Source organism: Chenopodium album, chromosome 17 (genome assembly GCF_948465745.1).
Source record: "Chenopodium album chromosome 17, dcCheAlbu1.1, whole genome shotgun sequence".
Classification (NCBI taxonomy): domain Eukaryota; kingdom Viridiplantae; phylum Streptophyta; class Magnoliopsida; order Caryophyllales; family Amaranthaceae; genus Chenopodium; species Chenopodium album.
The window spans coordinates 14,339,885-14,367,209 of NC_137850.1; the positions used below are offsets into that span (position 1 = coordinate 14,339,885).

The following is a 27,325-nucleotide window of genomic DNA, read 5'->3' on the forward strand; positions in this document are numbered from 1 at the left end:
TTTTGATTTTACAATTATATCATCCACATAGATTTCTACCTCTTTGTGCATCATGTCATGGAGTAAGGCAGTCGCTGCTCTTTGGTAAGTGGCAGCCGCGTTTTTCAACCCGAATGGCATTACCGTGTAACAGTAAGTGCCCAATGGTGTTATGAATGTCTTCTTCTTCCATGAGAATTTGGGTGTATCTTTTGTATCCATCCATAAATGAGATAAGTGCGTGATTCGTTGCATTATCTACCAAAATATCGATGTGTGGTAAAGGGAAGTCGTCCTTTGGACTTGCCTTATTTAGATCTCTGTAGTCGACACACATTCTTACCCTTCCATCTTTCTTGGGAACTAGTACCACATTTGTGACCCATTCGGGGTATTTGAATACCCTTATAAAACCTGCTGTTATTTGTTTTTGAACTTCTTCTTTTATTTTTAGAGGTACGTCGGGTTTCATTTGACGTAACTTTTGTTTTACAGGTTTCATTCCTGGGATTAGCGGTATTGTGTGTTGAGCTATTTCTCTATTTATTCCTGACATATCTTCATATTACCAAGCGAACACATCTATAAATTCTTTTAATAGATTTATTAAATCTGTTCTTTCTTCTTTATTAAGCATTAAACCAATTTTAACTTCTCTTTTAATGGTTGGATCTATTGAGATGTCGATCGTTTCATTCTCTTCAATTACCGGTGTTATATTCTCAAGTGTTTCCATTGCTTTAATTATTTCTTTGTCATTTTCATTGTTAGCTAAGCAATGCTCATCATCTTGATTAAGGGAATGACACGAGGAGTAAGCGGAAGAAGACATATTATTAAATTCGGAAATCATTACATCAAATAAAGATATTTCCGTTGGGACTTGACTACTAACTATCTTAGGGATGGATTTTGAAGTAGAAGGGACAGAAGGAGATAATACAACAGAAGGTGTAGAGGACTCGATTAAGGAAGACTTGAATTTAGACTCTGACTCAGACTCGTCGAACATTGGTCCTTGTCTTGTCGTTATGGAGATCCTTCTTCCACTTGGCGTAGTCACCTTTATGGCCTTTCTCCATCCTTGGACTAATCCCTCTGCCGGAGTAATGAATTTTGTGGGATCAAAGTCTTCGCTTTGCAAGACTGTTTGAATAAGCGCTGAATTGTCATCAATGCGCTTAGGCTTGTTTTTTTCGTAGCCAAAGAGTAATCCCATGACATTAAAGTCAAATCATTGAGATGCTTTCTCCTTATGGGTAGGAGTTGGGATATCATCCAAGAAATTGCAATCTAAGAAGATTTCGAACCCAGGTTATCTTATCCCATCTTTGACAAAGGATTCAGTAAATTCGTAACAAGGTTAGTCCTCACCCTCTCTTATGAATTGACCATTTAGAGTGAGAGGATATTTGTCCATTGGGATTGCTTTCTTTTGGGTACGAGCATTCCTCCGTGCATTAATCTTTTCCCGGGCTTACTTATAGTCTTTTTTATTTGGTTCAAAACCAAGTCTAAAAGTATCTAATTTAGGAAGGCCAGGCGATCCCATTTGTGTTGCTACTCTTTTCTTCTTTCCTAGAATCATTCAAGAAAAGTGTCCTTAATTTCGGAGTATGCCATTAACTATCATGTTTGAATTGAGGTCATAGTGAAGAGGGGTCATTTCATCTTCGTCAATAAAAGAGACCTCTTCTGCATTAAAGCCCCATAGGTCTTCATCATTTTCATCGTGCTCCACATTTATAATTGGCTTATCAATTGCCTTAATTCTTATTGTAAAAGCATCGATAATGACAGGAATTCCTCCAACTATGGCCTTCACTTGTTGATAAAGGGATGAAGGGACGGCTAAGGGCGTCCTAACAACAAGTTTAAAGAAGCTTTGATATCTACCACTTGGAAAGTAGTAGCATGTTCAATGACACCTTCCGTGACATTCATAGTGATAGTCTCAAGAGCTTGGCGACGAGTGTTGTCATAAGCCCTTATTCCTTGTGTAGATGGAGACAAATCTTCATCTTTTATCCCTAGCATCCTCGAAGTACGAAGTGGGCAAACATTGATTGTTGACCCATTGTCTATAAGAGTCATTGGGACATTCATTCTCTTACAGATCACTTTGAGGTTTAAGGCCTTATTATGTTTATCACCTTCTGGAGGTAGATCCTTGTCGGAGAAGTTGATTAGATTCATAGGACTTGGAAGATCACTCGTGAGAAAATTAGCTAACCCCTTAGGAGTGGTTTCAGAATCTATCCCTACTTTAGCCAAAGCATCCATTACTGCCACTTATGCTCATGAGATGTGGCTAGCAATTTCTATACATTTATCTCGACCTTAGTCTTCTTGAGTTGTTTCACAATATCATTGTCTTCAATAATAGGTATGGGAATTTGTTGAGTAGTAGGAATGGGTTGTGTTGTAGTGGGAGGTTGTATTCTCCCTAATCTCGTGAGGACATCTATGGGCGAGCCTTCTTCATCCCAAATATCGTCTAATGGATAGATTGTGGAGAATGGAGTTTCTTCCAAATCTTTGTGGTAAACATCCTCATCATCGCTTTCCCAAATTCCATTGATGTTAGATCTTTCTCTGGAGTTATTTGGACTAACTTCTTGCTATCAATTAGTCCTTGGACTAGATCCTTGAACTTGAAGCAATGTTCAATGGTGTGTCCTCCAAATTGATGGTATGGACAATAGAATATGTCCGTCCTTTTTCAGCGATCCAAAAGGTCTTGGCTCGAGAGGTTTAATCTTCCCAATCTCGAAAAGCTTTTGAAACATGTTTGCATAATAGGTCCCAATTGGAGTGTAAGACTTGTTGCTCCTTTTGGGTTTTTCGACCACTTGAAGAGGAAATGATTTTCTCTCGCTAATCTTAGCAATCGTTGCCTTTTCCACATCACTCTCACTTTGAACCCTTTTTAGACGGTCCAAGAGTTCACGACAGGTATCACTTGCTTCTTTTATTGTGTTTATGAGGTGACATATCTCCTCTTTACTGGCCGGCGATTCGCCTATAGTGTGTTTCTTGACATCAAAAAAGATTTCCTCCTCTTTTTCGATGGCAAGAGTCCCTTCAATTGGTTTAATGAGGGTTGTTGGATCGACATGATCTTCTTCATTAGAAATAGCCAAGGAGTCCGAAAGTGGAGCATTATTGATACTTGGCTTCATGCTTGCAGGAGGTAATGGAAGCTTGTTATTATCAATGAGGTCTTGAATATCTTCCTTTAATTTCCAACAATTCTCAATAGGATGGCCCCTACCTTGATGGTTTTGCAGTGTGCATTGGGTTCCAACAAGCTGTCCTCCTTTCGACTGGTGGATCCCCAAACGGTCCAATAAGAGTTATGAGACCTTTTGCATGTAGGCGATCAAATGCGATGTCATAACTCATGCCAATAGGTGTGAAATTTCTCCTAAATGGCTTCTTTTGTCCTTGGTTGTTCATAGCAAGGACCTCATTCAGATTAAAGGTGCTAACATTATTCGAGTGAGTGGTTTTGAAAGAAGAAAGATTGTCGCTCTTCTTTCCTTTCCAGCCACTATTGGAGTTGTTAGCAGCTTTTTTCTTTGCAAGGTCGTCTTCAATGTTGATCCCTACATCATAGACAGCCTTAAAAGTATTCAAGTTGCTTTGGTATTTGAGATGCTTAGAGTACTTTTCCTGAAAATTCTTAATGAACATCCTTACAGATTCTTTCATAGTAGGAACCTCAACCATTTTAGCGGAAGTTTCCTTCCACTTATTAAAGAAAGAAGTAAAGCCTTCATTCTCTTTTTGTTTCAACATCTCAAGCTCTCTATGGTCAGTTTTGACTTGGACATTACACTTGTACCTATCTTTGAAAGCGTTTACTATGCCATCCCAAGAAGAGGTTTTCTCCTTGAACCATTCTTGGCAAACGGTCTCTAAAGATAGTGAGAATGGAGTGTGGAAAACTTTTCTGTCAATCCCCTTGATGTTCATTATGGTTTCAAAGGCCCTTAGGTGAAAGTAGGGGTTGTCAGTTGGTTTAAAGTTAGGGATGTCATTGGCATTGAACTTTTGCGGAAGAAGTTCCTTGTCCACTAAGACCCCTTGTGAGCTAGTCCCTTGAAACTTATAGTCATTGGAAAGCTTGCTCAAGCTTTCCTCCATTCGCTCCATTTGTTGTTGTTTTGCAGGGTCATTGACTTGAAGAACAAAGGTCTTCATCATCTCGGTCAAATTGATGAGGTTTTTCCTAAACTCATCAACTTCTTGTTGGGTTGCCATTAGTATGATCCTTTTCTGTGTCTGATGGGCTTATCGAAAAGTAAAACTTGAACGAATGTGTTGTTTTTGATTAATCGTCCCTCTCTTCTTGACCAAGTACTGTAAATTTAACCATATTTGTTTTAATGACTTGACTCAAATTGACTTTGACTTTATTGGTTTTAAAGGAAAAAGTGCAAAAATAGGGTGCATATTTTTGGGAATCAAGTATAGGGTTCAAACAAGGGTTCAAACAACATGGTTATGTTTGGAGGATTAATATTCGACTTACCCCTCTAAAAAAAATGACGGATTACACGCACAAACAAGACTCCCTAGACATGGTTAAGGTGTAACATACATATAAAGTGTGTGCTTTACAAGTGAGTGAAAGTAACATGATTCGACTCTTGTGTTAGACCATGGGACTATGTGCTTAGACTCAATTAAGAACTCAATACGGTTTATAACATTAATAAATTGATTAAACAGACTCGGCGTGAGTATTCAAGCAGAAAACTGGACCATCGCTCAAACGACGGAACTGTAGCGATACGCCAGCTCTGTCGCGGCGCGCCTGACACTAACATGTCGCGCCACAGACCAAACTTCAGCGTCATAATTGAAATATCATTCTGGGTCTGTTTTCGGTATTCTAGCTTAGAGGGAAACTCCTATAGACGTATTAAGTCAGGTTCGATCAATTTATTTAGACTTTAAAAACTCATATTAATTGGTTAATTAATTAAGAAAAGTCCTTTAATCATTAATTAATTTATTTAAACTCAAACACAAGCCAAATAAACGGTTAGAGTAAATATACACAAACAAGAGATGCACAAGTAGTCAAGTAAGCACAATATGATGCAATGAGTTTGCAACGTAACCATGGCTCTAGTTCTCTAAAGTTCAAAGCTAAGGGTTAGTCAAAGAGGGTCCGTGGTTATAAGTCCAGATGCATCGCGCAGAAGCCTTACCTTTGGAAGGGTTGGGGCGTGTGGATGGGACCCTGCAAGTTAAACTTGCTTCCACGGTTTGGTGAATTCACAAACTCGGATGTACCCTTCGTTGCCATTAGCGTTCGATTGGGTAGATGGAGTGTGAATTCCCAGAGGGTTATGGCCATATGTAGAACAAATATGGGTTCAGAAAAGTGAGAAAAACTCAATCAGGAAGTAGAATTCAGCAAACAGTAATAGAACTGGTCGAAACAAGAAGGCAGATTTCTGGCTCAGTATTGGAAGAACATAGCGCGAGACAATAGAGTCTGTCGCTAGAAGATGACTCTGTCGCCACGCGACATTACTGTCGCCCTGCGACAGGCTCTGTTTTCTCAGCGTCGGTTCCTACGTGCCTCAGCAGCTTTCTATTCTTCGAATTTTCCTGTTTTTCACAGCGTTATTTTGATCCTAGTTGTGAAAGATATTTCTCAAATTTCCTACGTGTAAAAATCCTATGTTTTTGACGCATTAAGGATGGTCTTTCCAAATGCGGACCTTTTTTATGCATATGCCAATAATGTCAATCAAAATTACGCACATGAATACTTAGAACTTTTCGAGTCTCATCCACTCATTCTAAATTATTGCCAAAATAAATTTTAGGAATTAAAATAGAAATCCTCCCCAGTGGAGTCGCCAAAAAATGTAGGGAATAACTCAAGCATCCCACACTTGAGCCCCACTGTAATCATACACTTAAGTATGGTGGCGTCCAAAGGGAAGGAGGCTAGAGCAAAAGGGTCGCCAACAAGTTTTATGAACTTGTAAACCGTTCACAGGGTGAAGGTTACACCCCTTCATGATCCATGAGATTTCTAACTCCATAGTCTGGAACCATGACTGGATATTCGGGGATGAAGGTACAAATCCAACCTAAAAGAGATTGAACCTGCTCAAAAAATAGGCCTCTACTTTATTCTTCTCATATTCATGTGTGCTTGCTGACTAACATACAATCAATATATTAATCCTAACCTGTTTATCTATGTTGGTTGAATATTAATGCACAAACAAAACTATTATTGGCAATCACTTGAATTATAATCATATTAGTCTAAACAAGATTATTAATTATCTTATTAAACGTGATTACAAGTACAAATTCCCTTTAAACCTGCAAGAGAGGGCGTGATCAAGCAATACCAATAATAATATATCAAGCAACATAATAACAACAAATCATCATCATCATAATCTCATGAAAGCATAATAATATTAGCAAGACCCTAGGCATGATAGTAACATGATTAATAACAAATCATAACATGTCACTAAACAATAAAAATCAAATCTTTATCCCTAACATGATACTAACATGATAGAAGAAATAGGAAGCAACCTAAGCATGATACTAGAAATATACATGATATTAAAAATATTAGTTAATACCCTAAACATGATACTAGGAATCAGAAACACATCCTAACATGATACTAGGAATTAAAATAATCTAAGGATGATTCCTATATCAAAAGAATAATTAAGCAATTACTTACTTCGATGCCTCGTATCTCTTTCTATCAAAACGATACACAAGTTAGTAACTTCAAGGAAAATATTAAATCAAACAATTAATTTAAATAATTGAAATAGGAATTTGGGACCAAACCCTCAGAAATTATCAACCTTTCACGTCAGGGCGAAGGCAACTTCGAGCTTGGCTAGGTGTGTCTAGAACTCGTGAATGCGATATTTTGTTGGAAAAAGGTTAGGCTTAGAAAGAGAGAGAAAGAATAAGCTATTGCTTGAGAGAGAGAAAGATGATTGAATGATTGTTGATGATTGATGAATCAATAAAAATGGGGAAATACGACCCTATTTATAGAGAAAATAGCCTGGAAACGTTCAGAAAAAGACTTAATCCTATTAGAAGTAAAACTGCATCGGTCGCAGAACGACAGAGTCCAGCGCGATGCAACAGACCTGTAGCTGTGCGATAGCCTTGTCGTTCAGCGCCAGCCTTGTCGTTTCGCACTGATTCACGCGTTTTCTAAAAACTTGTATGGAATCCTTAATCTAATTAAACTCGATTATCAACATCCATACTTATCTTTGAAAATCAGATTTAGTCTCTTTAAAAACACTTGTTTTAATCCAAACAGAATTCTTTATTTTCATAAAAGATATAATTATCATTCCTAATCCCATTAGAACTCAAAACAACCTTTTAAATAATTCTAGAAGATTAAAATCAATCCTAATAATTTTAGGAATATTAATGGGCCCTCCACTAGATCATTAGGCCATAAAACCATTTCAGGCCCAATTTAGTATTTTGGCCAACTTCCTCATTATTCATCGGAATTGGGCTTATAATATATCGTTGGAAAGCTCTTTTCGAGCCCAATCCAACTACACCATTATTGGACCCTTATCATGAACCAAACTAAATTGAACTGGATATTTTTATAAATAGAGTTCATTTTCGAAAATAGAAAGAAGAGTTATTTTATTAAAAACAACCGCATCACAAGACTTTTCATACCTTCACCTCGTTCGATAATCAAGTGACGTGAAAGGTACTCATCACTAGGTTTGGTTTTTTGGGGAGACACAATTAGGTGTCTACAGTTATGCTCAAGCATTTCCAATTAATGCCTAAGCTAGGTCGAAGTCAAGGGTAAAATAGGTAACACTATTCAACTACCAAACCAAACGAGCAAACAAATAAAACACTAGGGAATGGGGGTCAACAAGTAATCATGACAATTGCAACAATTAGAGAAGAATATGCCAATTAATGGTTGTGAAAACTAATGATAAGAGCTATCAATTGAAATCAAAGAGGTATCTCCTAATACTTAAGCTAGGGTTCACTATGAATAACAAATTAGGAGAATTACAATCCAAACCAATCGATAATTTCTATTCCTAAATCAATGGGTCGTATCAATAGAAATCGCAATGCAATCTAGCATAATTCTCAAGGCCTAATCAAATTACACACATGCAAACTTAAATTAATCACTTTAATCTTAACAATCAATCAACATAATTCCCAAATTAATCACAATCAATCAATCATACAAGTTTCACCCAATTCCTAGCCAAACGACTACTCAAGAATCATCATCTAATCAACAAGCAACTAAAGAAATCAAGAATCAACAAAATATGGAGAACAATTACACTAATCAAGAATCAAACATCAAAATCAAATCAAACAAACTTAAAATTAAACAAAGAAATAAAATGAGATAGAGTTAGAAATCCTCATTGATTGGTTATGGAGATATTCAATACAATTGTCACCTTGAATCTTCAATCTCTCAAATCCCCAATGAAATTCCTCACTTTCTCTCTTTAAATCAACTCCTAAAACTAACCCTAGATCTAGAGAGAGAAGCTCTCAACCTAAGCTAGTCTCAAGTTTTTTTTTCAAAAATAGAAAGGTCTCAAGTATATATAGCAAAGGATAGATAAGGGTATGGGGAGCCATGGTGCGTGCGCACAGGGGGGTTTGTGCTTGCGCACCCCTACTGCACGCTCGGCGCGCGGCTCCCCTTGTTGCTAGCTCGTGGCCCGTTTGCGTGAAGCTTCGATCATAGCGCTCTCATGCATCCCTATTGTCGACGCTCTTATGTGATGCCCGCGAGGAGGGCAGCCTTGAAAACTTCATTTTTGCGCGTTCATGACCAAGACATGCGATGATGGTGATGCACGAGAGCGTCAAAGCCAAAAGTGGAAGCTTGCCTCTTAACTTGCACATGTGTCAATGGAAAGATGCGAAAGCTTGTCCCTAGCATCCAAAAGACTTGGAAAGCCTTCCAAAATGAATCTCGAGGCCTAGAAAGTCCTGAAAAGAAAGAAAATATAGCAAGTAAAAAAGAAAAGACGAAAATAGCATTAAAATGCAAGAAATTGCAAAGTAAAGGGAATGAAGGAACTAAATCATAAAAGATCAAAACTAAAGCATTATTTGAAGATAAAAGCTTTTAAATATAAAAAAAAAAATGTCCTAAAATGCTACCATATGAGTGCCATAAATGACACTCATCACAAGGCTTCATTAGATTAGATTACATTCTGCCAGAGAGAGGTCATCACCTGTTTTAGACTTCTCCAGCTCTTTATCTTTTCTAGAATAAAAACGGTTCTCATACAAAGCCTGCATGAATTCCTTCCAGGGACGCTTTTTCATTTCTAGAGGTGCTCCAACAAAGCTTATTGGCAGCATCTGAACACACAATCATAAACATTACTAGTGAAAAAATTGTAAATTGACAGTCAGAAGAGTGTACTGATGTTCTAGCTTTCCAGAAGAAAATTTACTTCATGATACATTATCTCAATTCCTTATTGTCATAGACAGTCATGACTAGCAAAGAAAATCTCCCAAATTCTGATAATTTTATCGTTCGAAACCAGCAAGAATATCTTTTAATTGCACAAAATAGTTAAAGCCTAATTAACAGGTACTATAAAAAAATAAAAAAAAAATAAAAAAATAAAAAAACACACCAGAAATATAGACTCAGTTTATACATTTCAATTCATACTTCCCCTAATTCAAAGTCGTCTTTATCATACTAAATTTTGAAATGCACTACGTTCTAGCAAAGCCCATACACTTATAGCAAGAGTTGGGAAAAAAATAATGAAGTAGCAGAACAGTAGCAGAACAGCAGCACAAAAGCAGAACAGCAGCATAGAAGTAGCAGCAAAGAAGAGAAATTCCTGTTCAGTTAGTTCAATTATTAAACAAGTGGACATACATGAATTTTCTTTCCTTGTTTAAACAGATAATATACAAATTAAAGATCCTATATAAGTTTATCTATATCCATATATCATTATATTACGAAACCAATTGTCTTACTTCAATCCCTATAGCCATTAATAACCCTTTTTCATTTTATATATACTGTAGGGGATGGGATTCTAAGCAATAACCAACTAAAAACACCACTTCCAATCAACAAAAACTAATATCACAACAAATCAAAATGCCATAAAAATCAAACCTCGTCAATCAACAATTACCACTAGCTGAACCAATTTTAGAAAAATCAAACCAATTTCATCCCTAGAAGATGAACCACTAACATATCTGAACAACAAAGCAATAACCACTACCTCAAAAATTAAAGCTAGAAATATCAAAGGAACTCAAATTTCGGTCACAAACTAATACAATCATTTAATAACACATCACTGATTCAGTTACAATACAACAACCAATTTCATCCCAAGAAGGAAATATTTAAAAATATGCTATTAAAGCCAACACTACCAAAATTAATTGAAATTGAACTATTAAAAGCAAAAAATCAGCAAAATAAATATTGGGGAGCTAATTCATTCATCCAATAATTTTTATACACAAACATATTCCAAGGCTACTTTGCAATTTTTTTGCCCTTAATTTAGTAGGATAAGATTTTTTTTTTTTTTTCAGAAAATCCCTAGAAGAGAAGCAGATGGCCCCCTAACTAGTTCAATATAGTTCCTTTAGAAGCTAGTTACAAGGCAACAATATAATCTCCATACCTGGTAGATATAGCTTTCAACAAAAGAAAGCACAGGTAAATATTTGAATATGGATTCCGGCTTGTTCACATCCATCCCATGGAACATAAAGTAAGATCTACACTGCCAAAAAAAAAAAAAAAAAAAAAAAAAAAAAAAAAAAGAATGTTACCATAATGAGAGTTTGACACACTCATAGGGTCTTCTTTTACTAGATAAGATAAATAACAAGAACATCCACCAGAATATAAATACACAAGCTTCACTCTAAGTAAAAACATAATTAACCAGGCTAGAAACATTTTGTAACACCCCATATTGTTGAAACGTATTTTCTAATTAATTAATTAATTAGTATTCTCTTAAAAGGGTATTTTAGTAATTTATTTTACTATTTGAATTTTGGAGCCAAAATGATATTTAAATTTTGGCGCCAAAAGTATTTTAAAACTCAATTATTATTTTTGGATTTTGGATAAAATTTATTATCCATTTATTTTATTTTAAAACCCGGATTATTTATATATATTTCGGATATTTTAACGAAGCGAAAATTACATTTTAATTATTTAATTAGGAGGTCCGAATTTCCTAAATAATAAGCTATGATTTTCGGATTTTTTAAGTGTAGAAAATCTGATTTTCTTAGTGAATTTATTTAGTGAATAATTGATATTTTCTTAATTAATTATTTTATACAATATATATTATTTACACAATTATTTCCTTAAAACTAGTAAATTAATTCCCTAAATATCTAAAGAGATGTCCGGAAAGCTCAAATTTTCGGCCACCGTGATGGATTTTTGGGTGATTTATTTTGGTAAATTGTATATTTTAATTATCTCCTTAAAATCTCTTATTTTCCTTAATTTTATTTTCCATCTCACAAAGATTTGATTATCTTATTTCCCTACCTTATTTCATCCTTGATTATTCCCCAAGTAATCTCTTTTGCCATATTATTTTTCATGACAACACATTTTCCTTAATTCTATTATTCTTAATCACCTTAATATTTAACTTTCAATAATTCTTTAACTCTCTTCTCCAAGTAATTTCCTTAATACTTTTTACTATAATTCTTCCTACATTCTCATACCATAATTCTTTCATTCTTAAGCCTATAAATACCCCCTCATACCTCTCATATTTTTCACACCAAAACTCAATTCTCTTCTTCTCTCTTATTCTTCTTCTTTTCCCTAAACCTTTTCATACTTTCTTCTCCTCTTTTTACACAAATCAGCCCGTATACCTTTGAAACCAGTTTTCAGGAACTTTTGATCAGTTTTTAGGCTATTAATGTTTACAAAAGATTGTTCCTCTCAAAAAATCCTTAAGGTTAGGCTCAAGAATCACCCAATTCGGAGTTATATTGAAGGATTTATGGCCTCTGCAAGTTCTGCCTAGTCTTTCCAACGAAATTCAATTCTCTTTAATTCTATTCCTTTATCTTCTTCATGGTTAATTTTCTAAAATACAAATACCTGTTTCAAAGTTATAATTTTATATTAAAGTATTATTTTAAAAGAGTTTTATAGTCCATGCACATTAGATTTGAGTTTATATTGTGATAACCTTATGGTTATGTTATTTGCAAGGTGTATTCGTGATTGAATTTTGAAAGTGCGAAATATTGATTGATATTCGAAATCAAGGTACATTTAGGTGGCTAGATACTTTTGAAAGTGATTGGTTTGAATAGCATGTTTTATATGATTTTATTAGTGATTGAATTGAATTGATTTTAGTTATGATTTATGAAATAAAGTATGGTTGGAGGAATTGATTTTAATATTTATTTTTAATAAAAGGATTTATTTTAAATATCATGTTTTGAATGGTTTGAAATTATTTATTATGTTCAAAGGAATTTGGATTTTCAAGAGTATGTTGGATTAATTTAAAGAGTTTTTAAAAGGGTTTTTGAAAGCTTGATTGAATTAAATACAAAAGGAGTTTTGATTTAAACTATAATAAAGGTTGATTTTATTCAAAGAGAAATTTCATGAGAATTATTGAATTATTATTATAAAAGCTTTACAAGCATGATTATTATATTAATCCCACTATGCGGATTCATTGAACACTATAGACTTTGTATGACCTAGACTTTCTCCAAGAATAGCCTTGAAATAGTAGGAGACTAGCTTGGGGGGTGTGCACACTTAAAGAGGAAATTGGGTTTTTTAAATAAATTGATTTTAATAATCACTATTATTGAATTATTAAGTTATTGGTATTATTTTTGAGTATCTTGAGATCATTGGTTTTTAAAAAGAGAAATTGGTTTTATAAATCAATTCTATTTACTTATTGAGTTATTGGAATTGTTTTGAAATTATTAAGAATTGCTTTTGAATCATGAGTTTTGGAATTATTGGATTAATCATTGGAATTGGTTTTAAAAGTATGTTTGCAAATGAATTGAGTTTACATTATCTTGCAATTATCGTACTTAGCATATTTTGTTAATCCGTATTTCTTATTTGTTTTGATTCGCCCTATTTACCGTAATGATAAGCAGTGTTAACTATTCAGGTGGAGTCATGAATGAACATATGAGAGTACTGGGATTTGCTTCACCTAGTTTAGGAATGTTGGTCTCATCTTTATTTTAAGTACTTATAACAATGTTACTATTTTTATAAGTATTAATAAAAGAAAGAGTACTGATGTTTCCGCTACAAAGTATTGGTTTTTACTTAGTAAGCTTTGAGTAGCCTTGCGTAATCACGCGGCGGTAATACGCCTAAATCTATCTCTACGGTATAATTAAACGTATTATACTAGTATTTCCGTAGAGGAAGATTTGGGGGTGTTACACATTTAACTAGAATATGGATCTAAGTATAGGAATAAGAAGCTTTTCTGAAAATTTGCATGTTTCTCATATAAATTGGAATATACTAGTGTCCATTGCTATGAAATGAAAATCCGTGTCAAATAGCATGCAGAGCGGCATAATAAATTTTAGTAACCTCCTACGCTTTATATCAAATTCCAATCAAACATCCAACTATACTAAATAAGCAATTTTCTCCTAATTAATCAAATTTAACAAAAACCCATCAAAAATCAAGAATACATATTAAAACCCATAAACAAAAATTGCTAAAAATAGCTATTAGTTAATACCAAAAATTGCCGAGTAGTAGGCCAAGCAGACCTATGAAGCCGTTTGATGGTGATCCAACGTCCATCATTGAGCTTCCCATGATACACAATATTAGGAGCTTTCTCACCATGTTCAGAAACAATGTTCTCTGAAGAAAACCCAGAAGCAGCAGCTCTTAACTCATCCAATCTCCATTAGCGACATCGCCGTTCAAAATACCAGTCACCGCCGTCGAAGTGTCGGTTTTCAAGGTGGGAAGCTAGCTTGGAGAGATGATCTGTAATAGAGGGGTTGCGCGAGGGTTGCGGTGGTGGTGGCTACGGTGGGAAGGAAGGAAGCTGGCGTGGAGAGAAAATATGTACTAGGGAGAAGATCGAAATAATTAAAGAGTGTGAGAGAGGAAAGAGGAGTGGCTGCGTTGTTTTTTTTTTTAAATTCCCACCGGTTTTAACCGGTGGCAATTTACAAATTTGGCCCCGGTGGTTTGAACCAGTGCCATTTTAATTATACTAAAATTCGCCTAATTTTTTTCCAATGATTTTTAAGAACCGGTGTCAATAATTCGGTGCCAAAATGTATTTTTCTACTAGTGATTAATTCCTTTCGGATTAATTCGTCGTCACGGATCGGTTACTTGATTGGGTGTGACCTGTAGGATTCAGTAAAGATTAAGTTGTAATATTAATTAAACATTAATATTACTGATCGGAAGCGGCCTCCAGCTAGGCATTTCAAACACTTGACCTCACTGAATAATTATCTTTCTAATAATTCCGAACCCTCTATCGGAATAATACACTTGTTCGAAGGACACCATTCCTATCAATCTCCAACTTGTCCTTCCAGACAAGTGCGACTTTAGTGTATAGCCTATTTCCTATAATGTCTCTTCATGAACTATAAGGCAAGATTATTCGTCATCATTATTACGTCCAGAAGTGTTTCTTGATATCTGAGTTTGACTGTCAATAAACAGATGATTTCTAAAATTCATCTAAGCACAGCCATGCATTTTCACAGTCTCGCTCATCGAGAGGCCTTGTATCCAACAAAGACATGTTCCATATTTATTCAATTGGGGGACATTCCCAGTCTTGTAATATAAGCTTCTCTTACTAAGAGGACCTAGTCGCCCGAGTGTTTCCGTTATAATGCCCATGTACGGCAGACGTTTGACAGACATCAAAACGGAGTAGTACTCGAACAAGAGAACTTACAATACTCATGGTCGAGGATAAAGGTTCCGATAGTCATAATGAGAAATATACTTATGACGATTTCTAATCTCTTGAAGTATTCTCATATATCTATCCAGTATGGTTCTAAACCAATACCTGTGCAAATAATTTATGACAATCATGTTCTTGTAGCACAAGAAACGGTGCTATAAATCATACTACACACTAATCTCAAGTGGTCATTAATCGTCCAACATTTAAATGACCTGGATTAGGGATAATTTTCGATTATAATATTCAACGTTCACTTAATAGGTGTTTCTTTATCCAAGACATTGTCTTAATACCCTATTTTGAATATTCTTAAAATCGAATGGACTCATTATTTAATTCTAAACCACAATTAAATAGAAATGAAGTGATAAAAATTGCATAAAATTACCCAAGAAATTGAATGGTTCAACATAGTGTTTTACATTAAAATATCTTAAATTAATTAAAACACAAAACTAGGGATATCAAAGCCAATCTCCAACTTGCCTGATTCCCATTGCCTCAACGTGCTTGTTGTGTTTCACTTGAGGCAAAGGTTTAATGAGAGGATCGGCTATATTGCCGTTCGTTCCAATCTTACAAATTCTAATTTCACCTTCGGATTTCCATTCCCTTGTCATGCGAAATCGCCTCTTGACATGTTTGACCTTTTGATGTTTCCTTGGCTCTCTAGCCTGAGCAATAGCTCCATTTAGACATAATATGTATCCTTACTGCGACTTGAAGTCGTCTCTATCTGTCTGGACGATTGCGTCGGTGTAACCTTCAACAACCAAATCATTACTCCCACCATAGACCAGGAATTTATCCTTGTACCTTTTCAGGAACTTTAGAATATTCTTGGCCGCAGTCCAATGCGCCTCTCCTTGGTCTGCTTGGTATCGGCTCGTAGCACTTAAAGCATACGATACATCCGGCCAAGTACATATCATGACATATATGATCGGTCCAATAAGCGAAGCATATGGAACCTGATTCATCCTTTCTCGCTCATCAGGTGTCTTTGGACACTACTTCTTGCTTAGGGTTATGCCATGTGACATGGTTAAGTGACCTCTCTTGGCCTCCTGCATATTAAATCATGCCAATACCTTATCGATGTAAGTACTTTTGCTCAATCCAATCAATCTCTTCGATCTATCCCTATAGATCTTGATGCCCAATATGTATTGAGCGTCTCCCAAGTCTTTCATTGAAAAACATTTTCCAAGCCAAGCCTTTACAGACTCTAACATTAGAATGATGTTTCCAATGAGCAATATGTCATCGACATATAAGACGAGGAAGGCGATGTCACTCCCACTAACCTTCTAGTAAACACAAGACTCATCTGGATTCTTGATAAAACCAAAGTTGCTTATGGCTTCATCGAATCATAGATTCCAACTTTTGCTTGCTTGCTTCAACCCATAAATGGATTTCTTAAGCTTGCATACCTTCCTAGCATTGCTTAGATCAACAAAACCTTCAGGTTGTGTCATGTAAACAGTTTCTTCCAAAATATCATTTAGGAAGGCGGTTTTGACGTCCATCTGCCATATTTCGTAATCGTAATAGGCAGCAATTGCTATAATAATCCGAACGGACTTAAGCGTTGCAACTGGAGAAAAGGTTTCATCATAATCAACGCCATGAATTTGCCTGTAACCTTTTCCTACCAGTCTAGCTTTGTATATAAATACATTTCCATCTTTGTCGGTTTTTATCTTGAAAATCCATTTGCAACCGATAGGTATATAATCTTTGGGCAAATCAACCAAGTCCCATACTTGATTTTCAAACATAGAGTCCATCTCAGATTTCATGGCTTCTTGCCATTTAGCAGAGTCAGGACTCGTCATAACTTGCTTGTAGGTTACCGGGTCATCTCCATCCATGACTAGGATGTCTTGATTCTCGGCTAATACAACACCAAGATATCTATCAAGTTGAGACCTTGGCCTTTGTGACCTACGTAGGGTAATGGATTGAGCATTTGCATTGTCAGTTTAACTTTGAATAGTTTGACCAATGTCAACAGATGCAGTTCGAGCACTTTGACTGCCAATTTAACTTGGTTGCTCGTCCTCTCGAACTTCATCGAGTTCGATTTTCCTTCCACTTGTCATTTTGGAAAGATGTTCTTTCTCCAAAAAGACATCATCGCGAGCAACAAACACTTTGTTCTCGAATTTGTTGTAGAAGTAATACCCCTTGGATTCTTTTGGATATCCCACAAAGAAACACTTGTCAAATTAAGGGTGAAGTTTGTCAGAAATTAGTCTTTTGACATATGCTTCGCATCCCCAAATCTTGAGAAAAGACAACCGTGGACGTTTCTTCATCCATAATTCATATGGAGTCTTTTTGACAGCTTTTGACGGAGCATGGTTCAGTGTTAGTGCTGCAGTTAGAAGTGCGTGTCCCTAGAAAGAGATAGGAAGATCACTAAGACCCATTGTTGATCATACTATGTCTAGCAAGGTTCGATTTCTCCTTTCGGATACTCCGTTCCATTGTGGAGTTCCTGGAGGTGTCAATTCTGAAAGAATACCATGTTCTTTCAAGTGGTCATCAAATTTCTCAAATGATTCAGATTTGTTCGACATAAGGTAGACATATCTATATCTACTATAGTCTAGACCTGACAATCCTGACCCGACCCGTAACCCGGAAGTTGACCCGAAACCATTGACCCGAAAATGACCCGAACCCGAACTAACCCAACCCGACCCGAACCCGACCCGAAATGGAGTTGACCCGAACATGACCCGATGACCCGAATTGACCCGACCCGAATGACCTGACCCGAAACCCGAACTTGACCCGACCCAAAATGACCCGAAATCCGAAGTGACCCGACCCGATTTTAACCCGAATTAATTGACCCGAATCCTAAAGTGAATAGGGTGAAATGGTGAATTACTTAGTTTAGGGCTTCTTTCTTTCCTAAGTAATAGGTACTCACGATTTTTTTTACTACCTCCGTTTCACATTTTTTGCAACTTTTGCCAAAAATGTCTGCTACACATTTTTTGCAACATTCCAAAATTTTCCATTTTTATAAAGTTTTTAAAATAAATTTACTAAAATACACTTACTAAAATTTTCAGAAACTCAATTAGTTACTTAAAACAAAACTTAATCAAAATAATAATCCAACTTAATCAATCTAAATATTTCCACCAAATCTAATTAATTCCCCTAACCAAATTAATCTAAATATTTCAGTTCTTTGAATAATATTCATTATTCATCTATCATCGAATCTTTCTAGAAAAATCAAACCCAATTCTTGAACAACTTCTTCTTCAATTACCCATTTTCTTTCTCTACCCTTCAATCTAACCCCCTTCTCTCTCTCCCACGAAGTCAAACCATTGGGGTGGTGAAGATCTACCCATAGACAATGATAGTTCGCGGTTATGGTGGTGGTTGAACCACCAATTTCAAACGGATTTAAGGCGATGTGGGTCGGTGGGTATTTCGATGAGGGTTGGTGTCGGTGGTGGGTGATTTTAAAGGATGTGGGATGATTTTTGGGTTGGCTAAAGGTAAGTGGTTTGAGTTAGTGTGGGAGCGTTACAGGGTGGTTGTGTTGTGGTTCTGGGTTTGGTTTTAGGTTTTGGGTTGTATGGTTGCAGCAGGGTTGGTTTCGGGTTTGTGTGGGGGTATGTGTGGTGGCTACGGGATGAGTTTTAGGTTTTGGGTGTGGTGGCTAGTGGATGTGTGGTGGTTGGGCGGTGTCCGTGAGGCTAGTGTTGGTGGCTGATACTAGGTGGTGCATCAAGGTGGTGGTGCGTCAAGGTGGTGATGCGTGTGGCTGGTGTTATTGAAGGTGGTAAATTAATTATTAATTTATCCCAAATTTCTCTCTCTTTTCTTAATCACATGTCCCTCTCTTTTCTTAATCTCCATTTCTCATTTTTTGCCTAGGAGTCCGTGTCGACTCCAAAGTTAATAAAAAATTTGAAACGAAGGTAGTTTTTTTTTTTTAACTTTACTTTATTTTCCCAACTATTTTTTTTAAGTGAATTTATTTTGGTGACCCGACACAAACTTGACCCGAATAGACCCGATCCGAATTGACTCGACCCAAAATTGACCCGAAAATTAATCCTAAAAATTGACCCGACTCGAATTGACCCAACCCGAACAGACAAGACCCGAACTTGACCCGAAGTGCTGACTCGAATTTAACCCAAAACCCAAATCGACCCGACCCGAACATTTGCTGACCCGACTTGAATTGACCCGACCCGAATGACCCGTTTGCCATGTCTACTATAGTCGTCCGTGAAGGTAATAAAAATATTGATAACCATTCCTTGTAGATGTGCTTATTGGTCCGCATACATTGGTGTGTATTAGGCCCAATGAGTCACCTGCTCTTTTTCCCAACTTGGAGAATGGCTGCTTGATGAATCATATTTATATAGAGTTCTTAGGCACGTTTATGTTAGTTTTTACACCTTTTTCTTAGTCTTTTTGGTCGATTTAGGGTCATATGTGCATAAGTCATCATATATCGCTCTATTACGCTTCGTTTGTGTATTTCTTAATGTTTCAGGCGATTTCGTAGTCATTTGGACGCTTTCGAAGTGTTTGGAGATGATTCGAATGATTTTTGAATGGAAATAGATGGATCGAGTTCATTAACCGAGGGATTTATGCTCGTGGATTTTGTCTCTAGGATTATATGCATGGGAATTGAAAATAGCATCCACTAGGATCGATATGCACTTTTCGGAATTGAATTTGAGTTAGAAACAAAGGAAAACGAAGGCTTGCAAAGTATCAAAAAGGACCCTTTTGCATTGATTCAGCCATATCTCGCGTTTTAAAGATCGGATTGAGGTGATTCAAGTTGGGTTGGAAACTAGACTTGAAGAGCTTTCCAATGATAGGTCGCACGCCTTCATACAATTCCTAGATTGTGAGTTACAGCCTTCCAAACTTGGTCCTGCAAATCTGCCAGCAAGCGCCCAGCCATCGGGCGATGGTTTAGCTGCGCACACGACCCCTCGAATCTGCCTAGGCCGCTGGAAAACCATCGGGCGATGGTCGAGCATCAATTTCGTCGCAGCCCACAGCCACTCGACCATCGGTCATCCATCGGGCGATGGGTCTGGCGTGTAGGAATTTTGCTTTCCGTCGATTGTAATTCTCGCGACCAATTAAAAGACGACCTTTGTTATTTTTGTTTCCTTATTTTATTTTATCTATTTTATTTTACTTAGGATTAGGCTTTAATGTAAATACTTGAGAGGATTTTATTTTCCTTTTTTGGAGGCTTTATTTTCTAGATTAAACGCTTCTTAGTTTTTTTTCTCTCCATTGTTGAACCCTAGCTTTTCATTCTCCATTAATTCAATCATTGAGGTATTTTCATTCAATCTTTCGTTCTTTATTTATTTTATTAATTATGAATTCAAGTTTATTTATCTCTTTTGTTTTGTTTATTTCAATTATGAGTGAGTAGTCGTTTTCTAGGGTTAAGTGAGGGAAGCCATGTTTATACCATGATTATTTGTGCTTAATTATTTATAAATTTATGAATTAGGGTTTGAATAATTCCAATTGATTTGTGCTTTATTGTTGGATTCATGTAATTGGCCAATATCATGAGTTAATTATTTAGCTAATAAAAATTAGAATTGAAAGATCATGTTTTTAGAGGCTTAATTACAATTGGCGAATTTGATTATGTTAGCGACCGAACTACATATGTTAATTCGTAAGTGTTAATTACCGACCGTAGGATTAGCAAGTGCTTTAATTATTCGACCTAGTTTGTTTATTAATGGATTGTTTGCATTTCTTGGTTTGGTATAAGCATGGTGGACAACCTTATTTATCTGTGAACAACCTTATTTTCATTATTGTCACTCTTTAGTTAATTAATCATCAAATCACTCTCCGTTTGTTGAAATAGTTTATAATAATTGGGAAAAAACTAATAGAACCTGTCCCTGTGGGATTCGACCCGTATTTGCTAAGTCTCTGCTAATAACAGACACTATGCACTTGCGGTATAACTTTTTATTCATCAATTTTTTGGCGCCGTTGCCGGGGAGACGGCTAGATTCTATTAGTTTTAGTTTGATTGTTTGAACTGTTTCCATTGTCCCATTGGAACTTTTAGTTTCAATTGGGACATTCTCATTGCTTTCTTTTCTTTTTTTTTATGCTCAGGTCAAAACGAACAGGTGATTTGATCCCTACGGATTCGGACTTGGACAAGACCCTTAGGCAACTCAAAAAACAAGGGAAAGGGAAGCAGAAAAATACCCACTCACAGAAGAGCTCTACAACACAGTCTGACATACGCAAAGAGATGACTAATAATAGGTCTCTTAATTCTTACGGGGTACCATCCCAAGATGGCATTCCAACGGGTCTTAAAATGCCAGCAATCACTTCAAAGAACTTTGAAATTAAACCCGCATTGCTTAGTATGGTCCAACAAAATTAGTTTAGCGGCCGTCCTACTGACGAACCAATTAATCACTTGCAGCAATTTTAACAATTGTGCTCCACTGTTCATCATAAAGGAGTCACTCAAGATCAATTGAGAGTGATGTTGTTCGGATTTTCCCTTCGCGATAAAGCTCAAAAATGGTTGAATACCGTTAAGGAGATGGAGTGGAGCAAAATTTCTCAAGCATTCCTCAAAGAGTATTTCCCTCCTGAAAAAACTGAAAAGATTTGACATCAAATATCAACATTTTCTCAAGAGTCGGGGGAATCTCTTAGGGAAGCATGGGATAGATTCTTAGATCTTCAACGATCATGCCGCATCATAATTTTGAGAAGTGGAATCTTGTTCGTATTTTCTATAACGGACTAGAACCCGAGACTAAATGTATTGTTGACTCTGCCGCAGGTGGTGTGTTCCTTGACAAGACGATCGAGGAAGGGTATGATTTTCTTGCAAATCTTGCAGCCAATCATTTCTCTTCTCCAAGAACGTGAGCAAAGAAAGGGAGGATGGAAGTTGAAGCATATTCAATCTTGACCTCTCATATGGCTCAATTAACTGCAAAGATTGATGCATTACAGGCTACTTAGGACTCCTCTCTTGTATCTGTTAATGCTATGTCTTCTCAACCTCTGCAAACTAACTTTTTTTGTGAATTGTGTGGTATATAGGGTCACTTTGGATATCAATGTGCTCAGAATTCTCAAGATACCAATCAGATGGAGCAAGTGAATGCCTTTCAACAAAGGCAACCAAATGACCCATATTCTAACACATTCAATCCAGGTTGGAGGAATCATCCCTATTTCTCATATAAAAGCAACAATGTTCAAAATCCTCAACCTCAACAACAGTGGTCACAGCCTCAGAACCCTCAGCCTCAACAATATGTTTCAAGTGCCTCCACTCAATCAACAAGGGGTCTCTCATCATGCTCCTCCGGGTTTCAATAGACCACCTCAACAACCTACTCATGGAAATGCTAGCACTCAAGAGCCGACTATGTCTGACCTTATGAAAATGATGACATCTATGAAGTAAAACACTGAAGATAGCATCAAGGAGTTGAAAAATACAACAAAGCATTTGGAGAACCAAATCGCACAAGTCGCAGGTACCAATATCCGAAGGCAACCTAGCCACTTACCAGGACAGCCTGTCCCTAAGGAGACCGCCAATGCTATCGCTACTCGTAGTGGTGTTAGCTATGAAGGGCCCCAAATGCCTATTGATGATGCAAATCTTGAGAAGGAGAGGAGTGAGGTTGTAGAGAAGGCCTTGGATGATGTTCACACCTCGAAGGATGGGAAGGCTAAAACAAGTGAGGTTGAGAAAGAGGAAAAGAAAGGTTCTGAGCCTCCATCCGTCGAGCCAAAGCTACCATTCCCACATCGGATGCAAAAGAACAAGGTAGATCAACAATTTGGTAAGTTCTTGACTATGGTCAAGAACCTTGAGGTAACTGTTCCTTTTACTGATTTGGTCTCTCAAGTTCCAATGTATGCCAAGTTTTTAAAGGAAATGATTACTAAGAAGAAAGACTTTGGTGGTGTAGAAACAGTTGCTCTAACTGCAGAGTGTAGTGCTATATTGCAAAATAAATCCCCACCTAAGCTTAAGGACCCTGGTAGTTTTTCCATCCCATGTCATGTAGGTGCATTTTTCATTGATAAAGCCTTATGTGACTTAGGTGCTAATGTGTCTGTTATGCCTCTTTCTGTTTGTAATAGATTGAATATGGGAGCTTTAAAATGCACACAGATCACTTTGCAAATGGCGGATTGTTCTATAAAATACCCTTTAGGTGTTTTGGAGGATGTACTCATTCGGGTTGGGAAATTTTTTATTCCTGTTGACTTTGTAGTTTTGGATATGGAGGAGGATAGTAATATCCCGATCATTTTAGGTAGACCTATCTTGTGTACTGCAGGTGCTGTTATTGATGTCAAGTCTGGGTCCCTTACTTTGTCTGTTGGTGATGATACAGTGACATTTAATCTAACCAATGCGATGAAGTCGCCTATGCTTGAGAATACTTGTTGCAGGATTGATGTGCTTGATGAGATTATGAGAGATGATACGCCTCGTGAGTTAGCTAATGATCCATTAGAAGCTGTTCTCACCCTAGAGGTCTCTGAGGGAGAAGGAGATGCAGAGATTGACTCCTTGATTCGTGACTTGGATGCCCCTAACACTGAGGGGTTTGAGGTAATGGAAACTATTTGTTCTACTTCTGAGTCACAAAAAAAAAATGTAGAGTTAAAACCTTTGCCTTCTCATCTTATATATGCATTTCTTGATGATAATGAGGAATGCCCTATAATTATTAGTGCTAAACTCGATGATAGCCAAGTTTCTAAGCTTTTGACTGTGCTTCGCATGCATAAAAAGGCAATCGAGTATAGCATTGATGATCTTACAGGGATAAGTCCTAATTTTTGTATGCATAGAATCAATTTGGAAGAGAATCATCGCCCTTGCATCCAACCACAACGTCGATTGAATCCTAATATGCAAGAGGTGGTGAGGAAAGAGGTAATGAAACTTCTTGACGCGGGCATCATCTGCCCCATCTCAGATTCTAAGTGGGTGAGCCCGGTACAAGTCGTTCCTAAGAAAGGGGGGACACCTGTTGTTAAAAATGATAAGAATGAACTAATTCCTACTCGTTTTGTCACAGGTTGGCGTATGTGTATCGATTATCGCAGGTTGAATACGACCACCTTGAAAGATCACTTCCCCTTACCTTTTATAGATCAAATGCTTGAAAGATTAGCAAAACATAGTTTTTTCTGTTATTTGGATGGATATTCAGGTTTCTTTCAGATTCCCATTCATCCGGAAGATCAAGAGAAGACAACGTTCACATGCCCCTATGGTACATTTTCTTATCGCATAATGCCATTTGGGTTGTGTAACGCCCCTGCGACGTTTCAAAGGTGTATGATGGCCATTTTCTCTGATTTCATTGAGAACATCATGGAGGTATTTATGGATGATTTCAGTGTTTATGGCTCTGACTTTGATATATGCTTGCATAATCTTTCTAAGGTAAACGTTGTACTGACGTCAATTTGGTCTTGAATTGGGAAAAGTGCCACTTCATGCTCAACGAAGGAGTGGTACTTGGTCATCTTATTTTCGATCGTGGCATCCAAGTTGACAAAGCAAAAATTGAGGTGATTGAGAAACTTCCCCCTCCCGTGAATGTCAAGGGAGTGAGAAGTTTTCTTGGTCATGCAGGGTTTTATAAAAGATTTTTCGAAAATAGCAAAACCCCTCACTCAATTATTGCTTAAGGATGCCACATTTGAGTTTACTGATGCTTGTATGGAGTCTTTTAACAGGATTAAGGAGGCATTGATAACTGCTCCAATCATACAACCTCCGGATTGGGATTTGCCGTTCGAGATCATGTGTGATGCGAGTGACTATGCTGTGGGAGCTGTGCTTGGACAACGAAAGAACAAGGTTTTGCATGCCATTTACTATGCTAGCAAAACCTTGGATGAGGCTCAGATGAATTATGCCACCACTGAGAAAGAGCTCCTAGCTATTGTGTATGCTCTTGACAAGTTTCGAACTTACCTCATTGGTTCGAAAGTAATTGTCTGCACTGACCATGTCGCTCTGAAGTATCTCCTAGCAAAGAAAGAGGCTAAACCGAGGCTCATTCGATGGATTTTGCTCCTTCAAGAGTTCGATTTAGAGATTCGAGATAAAAAGGGTGTCGAGAACGTTGTTGCGGATCACCTCTCTCGATTGAGATTTCAGTCTACTTCAAATAGCCCTATAAATGACTCTTTCCCCGATGATAATTTATTCTCTGTTTCTTCTGTATCTCCATGGTATGCTCACTATGCTAAATTTTGTGTAGGTGGTTCACATCCTCCGGATTTGACTTACCAACAACGCAAGAAGTTCTACCATGATGCCGAGCGGTACTTTTGGGATGACCCTCACTTGTATCGTAAGTGTTCTGATGGGATGTTTCGAAGATGTGTAGCAAATTGGGATACTCATGGTGTCCTTCATCATTGCCATAATCTACCTTTTAGTGGACATCTTGGTTCTACTGCAACTGCCTACCGAGTGCTTCAATGTGGTTTCTCTTGGCCCTCATTATTCAAGGATGCTCGTGCCTTTTGCAATGCATGCGATGAGTGTCAAAGAACAGGAAATATATCAAAGAGGCAAGATATGCCACAAAATGGGATTCTTGAGGTCGAGCCTTTTGATGTCTGGAGCATTGATTTTATGGGACCATTTCCCTCTTCTTGTGGGAATCGGTACATTTTGGTTGCCGTCGACTATGTCACCAAGTGGGTCGAAGCTATTGCGTCGCCTACTAATGATTCGAAGGTCGTTATGAAGCTATTCAAAAAGATCATCTTTCCACGCTTCGGAGTCCCAAGAGTTGTTATTAGTGACGGTGGTTCTCATTTCCATCAACGAACTTTCAAGTCTCTTCTTAAGAAACTTGGATTTACTCACAAGGTTGGTTTGGCCTATCATCCTCAAACGAGCGGCCAAGTTGAGGTATCTAATCGATAAATTAAGAGAATCCTTGAAAAGGTAGTCAACAAATCCCGCAAAGATTGGTCATTGAAGTTGAATGATACATTGTGGGCATTGCGAACGGCTTACAAGACTCCGTTAGGGACAACTCCGTATCGGTTGGTGTATGGCAAAGCTTGTCATTTACCGGTCGAAATGGAATACCTTTCACAATCGGCCGTCAAGGAGATTAATTTAGATCTAGAGAAGGCCGGTGAAGCGAGACTACTTCAATTGAACGAGCTAGATGAGATTCGGCTCGATTCTTACAAGAATCATAGGCTCTACAAGGAGCAAACGAAGAAGTTTCACGATAAGATGATCCAAAAACGAGAGTTCAATAATGGTGACAAGGTGTTGCTTTATAACTCAAGACTTCGACTCTTTCCTAGAAAGCTTAAGTCTAGATGGTCCGGGCCTTTCATAGTCACCGATGTCAAAGCATATGGAGCCATGGAGGTTGCTAGCGAAAACGGCACGAAATTCAAGGTAAATGGACAACGTTTAAAGCTATATACCGAGGGTGCTTTCATCGGCAAATTGGAGACGATTTATCTCTCCGATACACCAATTGATGCTTGATACTAAGGTAAGAAGTCGAGCTCATGACTCTAAATGAGCGCTTATTGGGAGGCAACCCGATTTCCTAATTCTTTTTTTTTTTTTTTTGATTTTTTTTAAGTTTTGTTTTTCCTTTTCTTTTTAGTTTCTCTTCCTTTTTGTTTTTAATTTTTCTTTCTTTCCTTCTTCTTTTCTTTTTTTTTTTTTAAATTTTAATTTTTCTATTCATTTATTTATTTATGTATGCTATTCCTCTAGTTTTAATTTCTTTCTTTTTTTTTAGTGTTAGTTTCGTTTCTTTTTTTGTTTTTGTTTTACTTCACTAACTCTTTTAACGTTGTTTGTTTTTGTTTTTTTAATTTTAGTGAAGATATAAATTTTATTTTATTTTCAATCTAAAAAAAAAAGTAGGAAGCAGAAGCAGCCAACAGCAGGCACCAGCCCCCACAGCCAATGGGAGGCCAGCGCCCGCTAGGCCGAGCCCCCACTAGCAGCCCAACGTTCTGCCTGGGCCGCTGGAATTCCAGCGCTCGCTGGTTCTAGCGCCCAGGCAACCTACGCGCATCCCAAAAAAATGAAAAAGCAAAATAGAAACAAAAGAACAAGCTGCTCCTGCTCCTGTTTTACACGGATCCCAAGGCAGCCCCTCCTCTCTCTCCGTCACTCCAACCGCCTCGCACCACCGCTGCTCCACCGGCGC

At 37.2% G+C, this 27,325-nt stretch overlaps 1 protein-coding gene across 1 annotated transcript; it reads left to right on the forward strand.

Moving 5' to 3' along the window:
* Positions 1–884: 884 nt before the first annotated feature.
* Positions 885–26,646, forward strand: LOC145588691 (uncharacterized). The gene is made up of 8 exons (XM_081645305.1): positions 885–1,127; positions 2,096–2,194; positions 22,179–22,428; positions 22,559–24,187; positions 24,323–24,558; positions 24,751–24,978; positions 25,027–26,004; positions 26,083–26,646. Exons 1-8 carry the CDS (start codon positions 885–887, stop codon positions 26,644–26,646), a joined length of 4,227 nt encoding a protein of 1,408 aa, XP_081501431.1.
* The last annotated feature ends 679 nt before the right edge of the window (positions 26,647–27,325 follow it).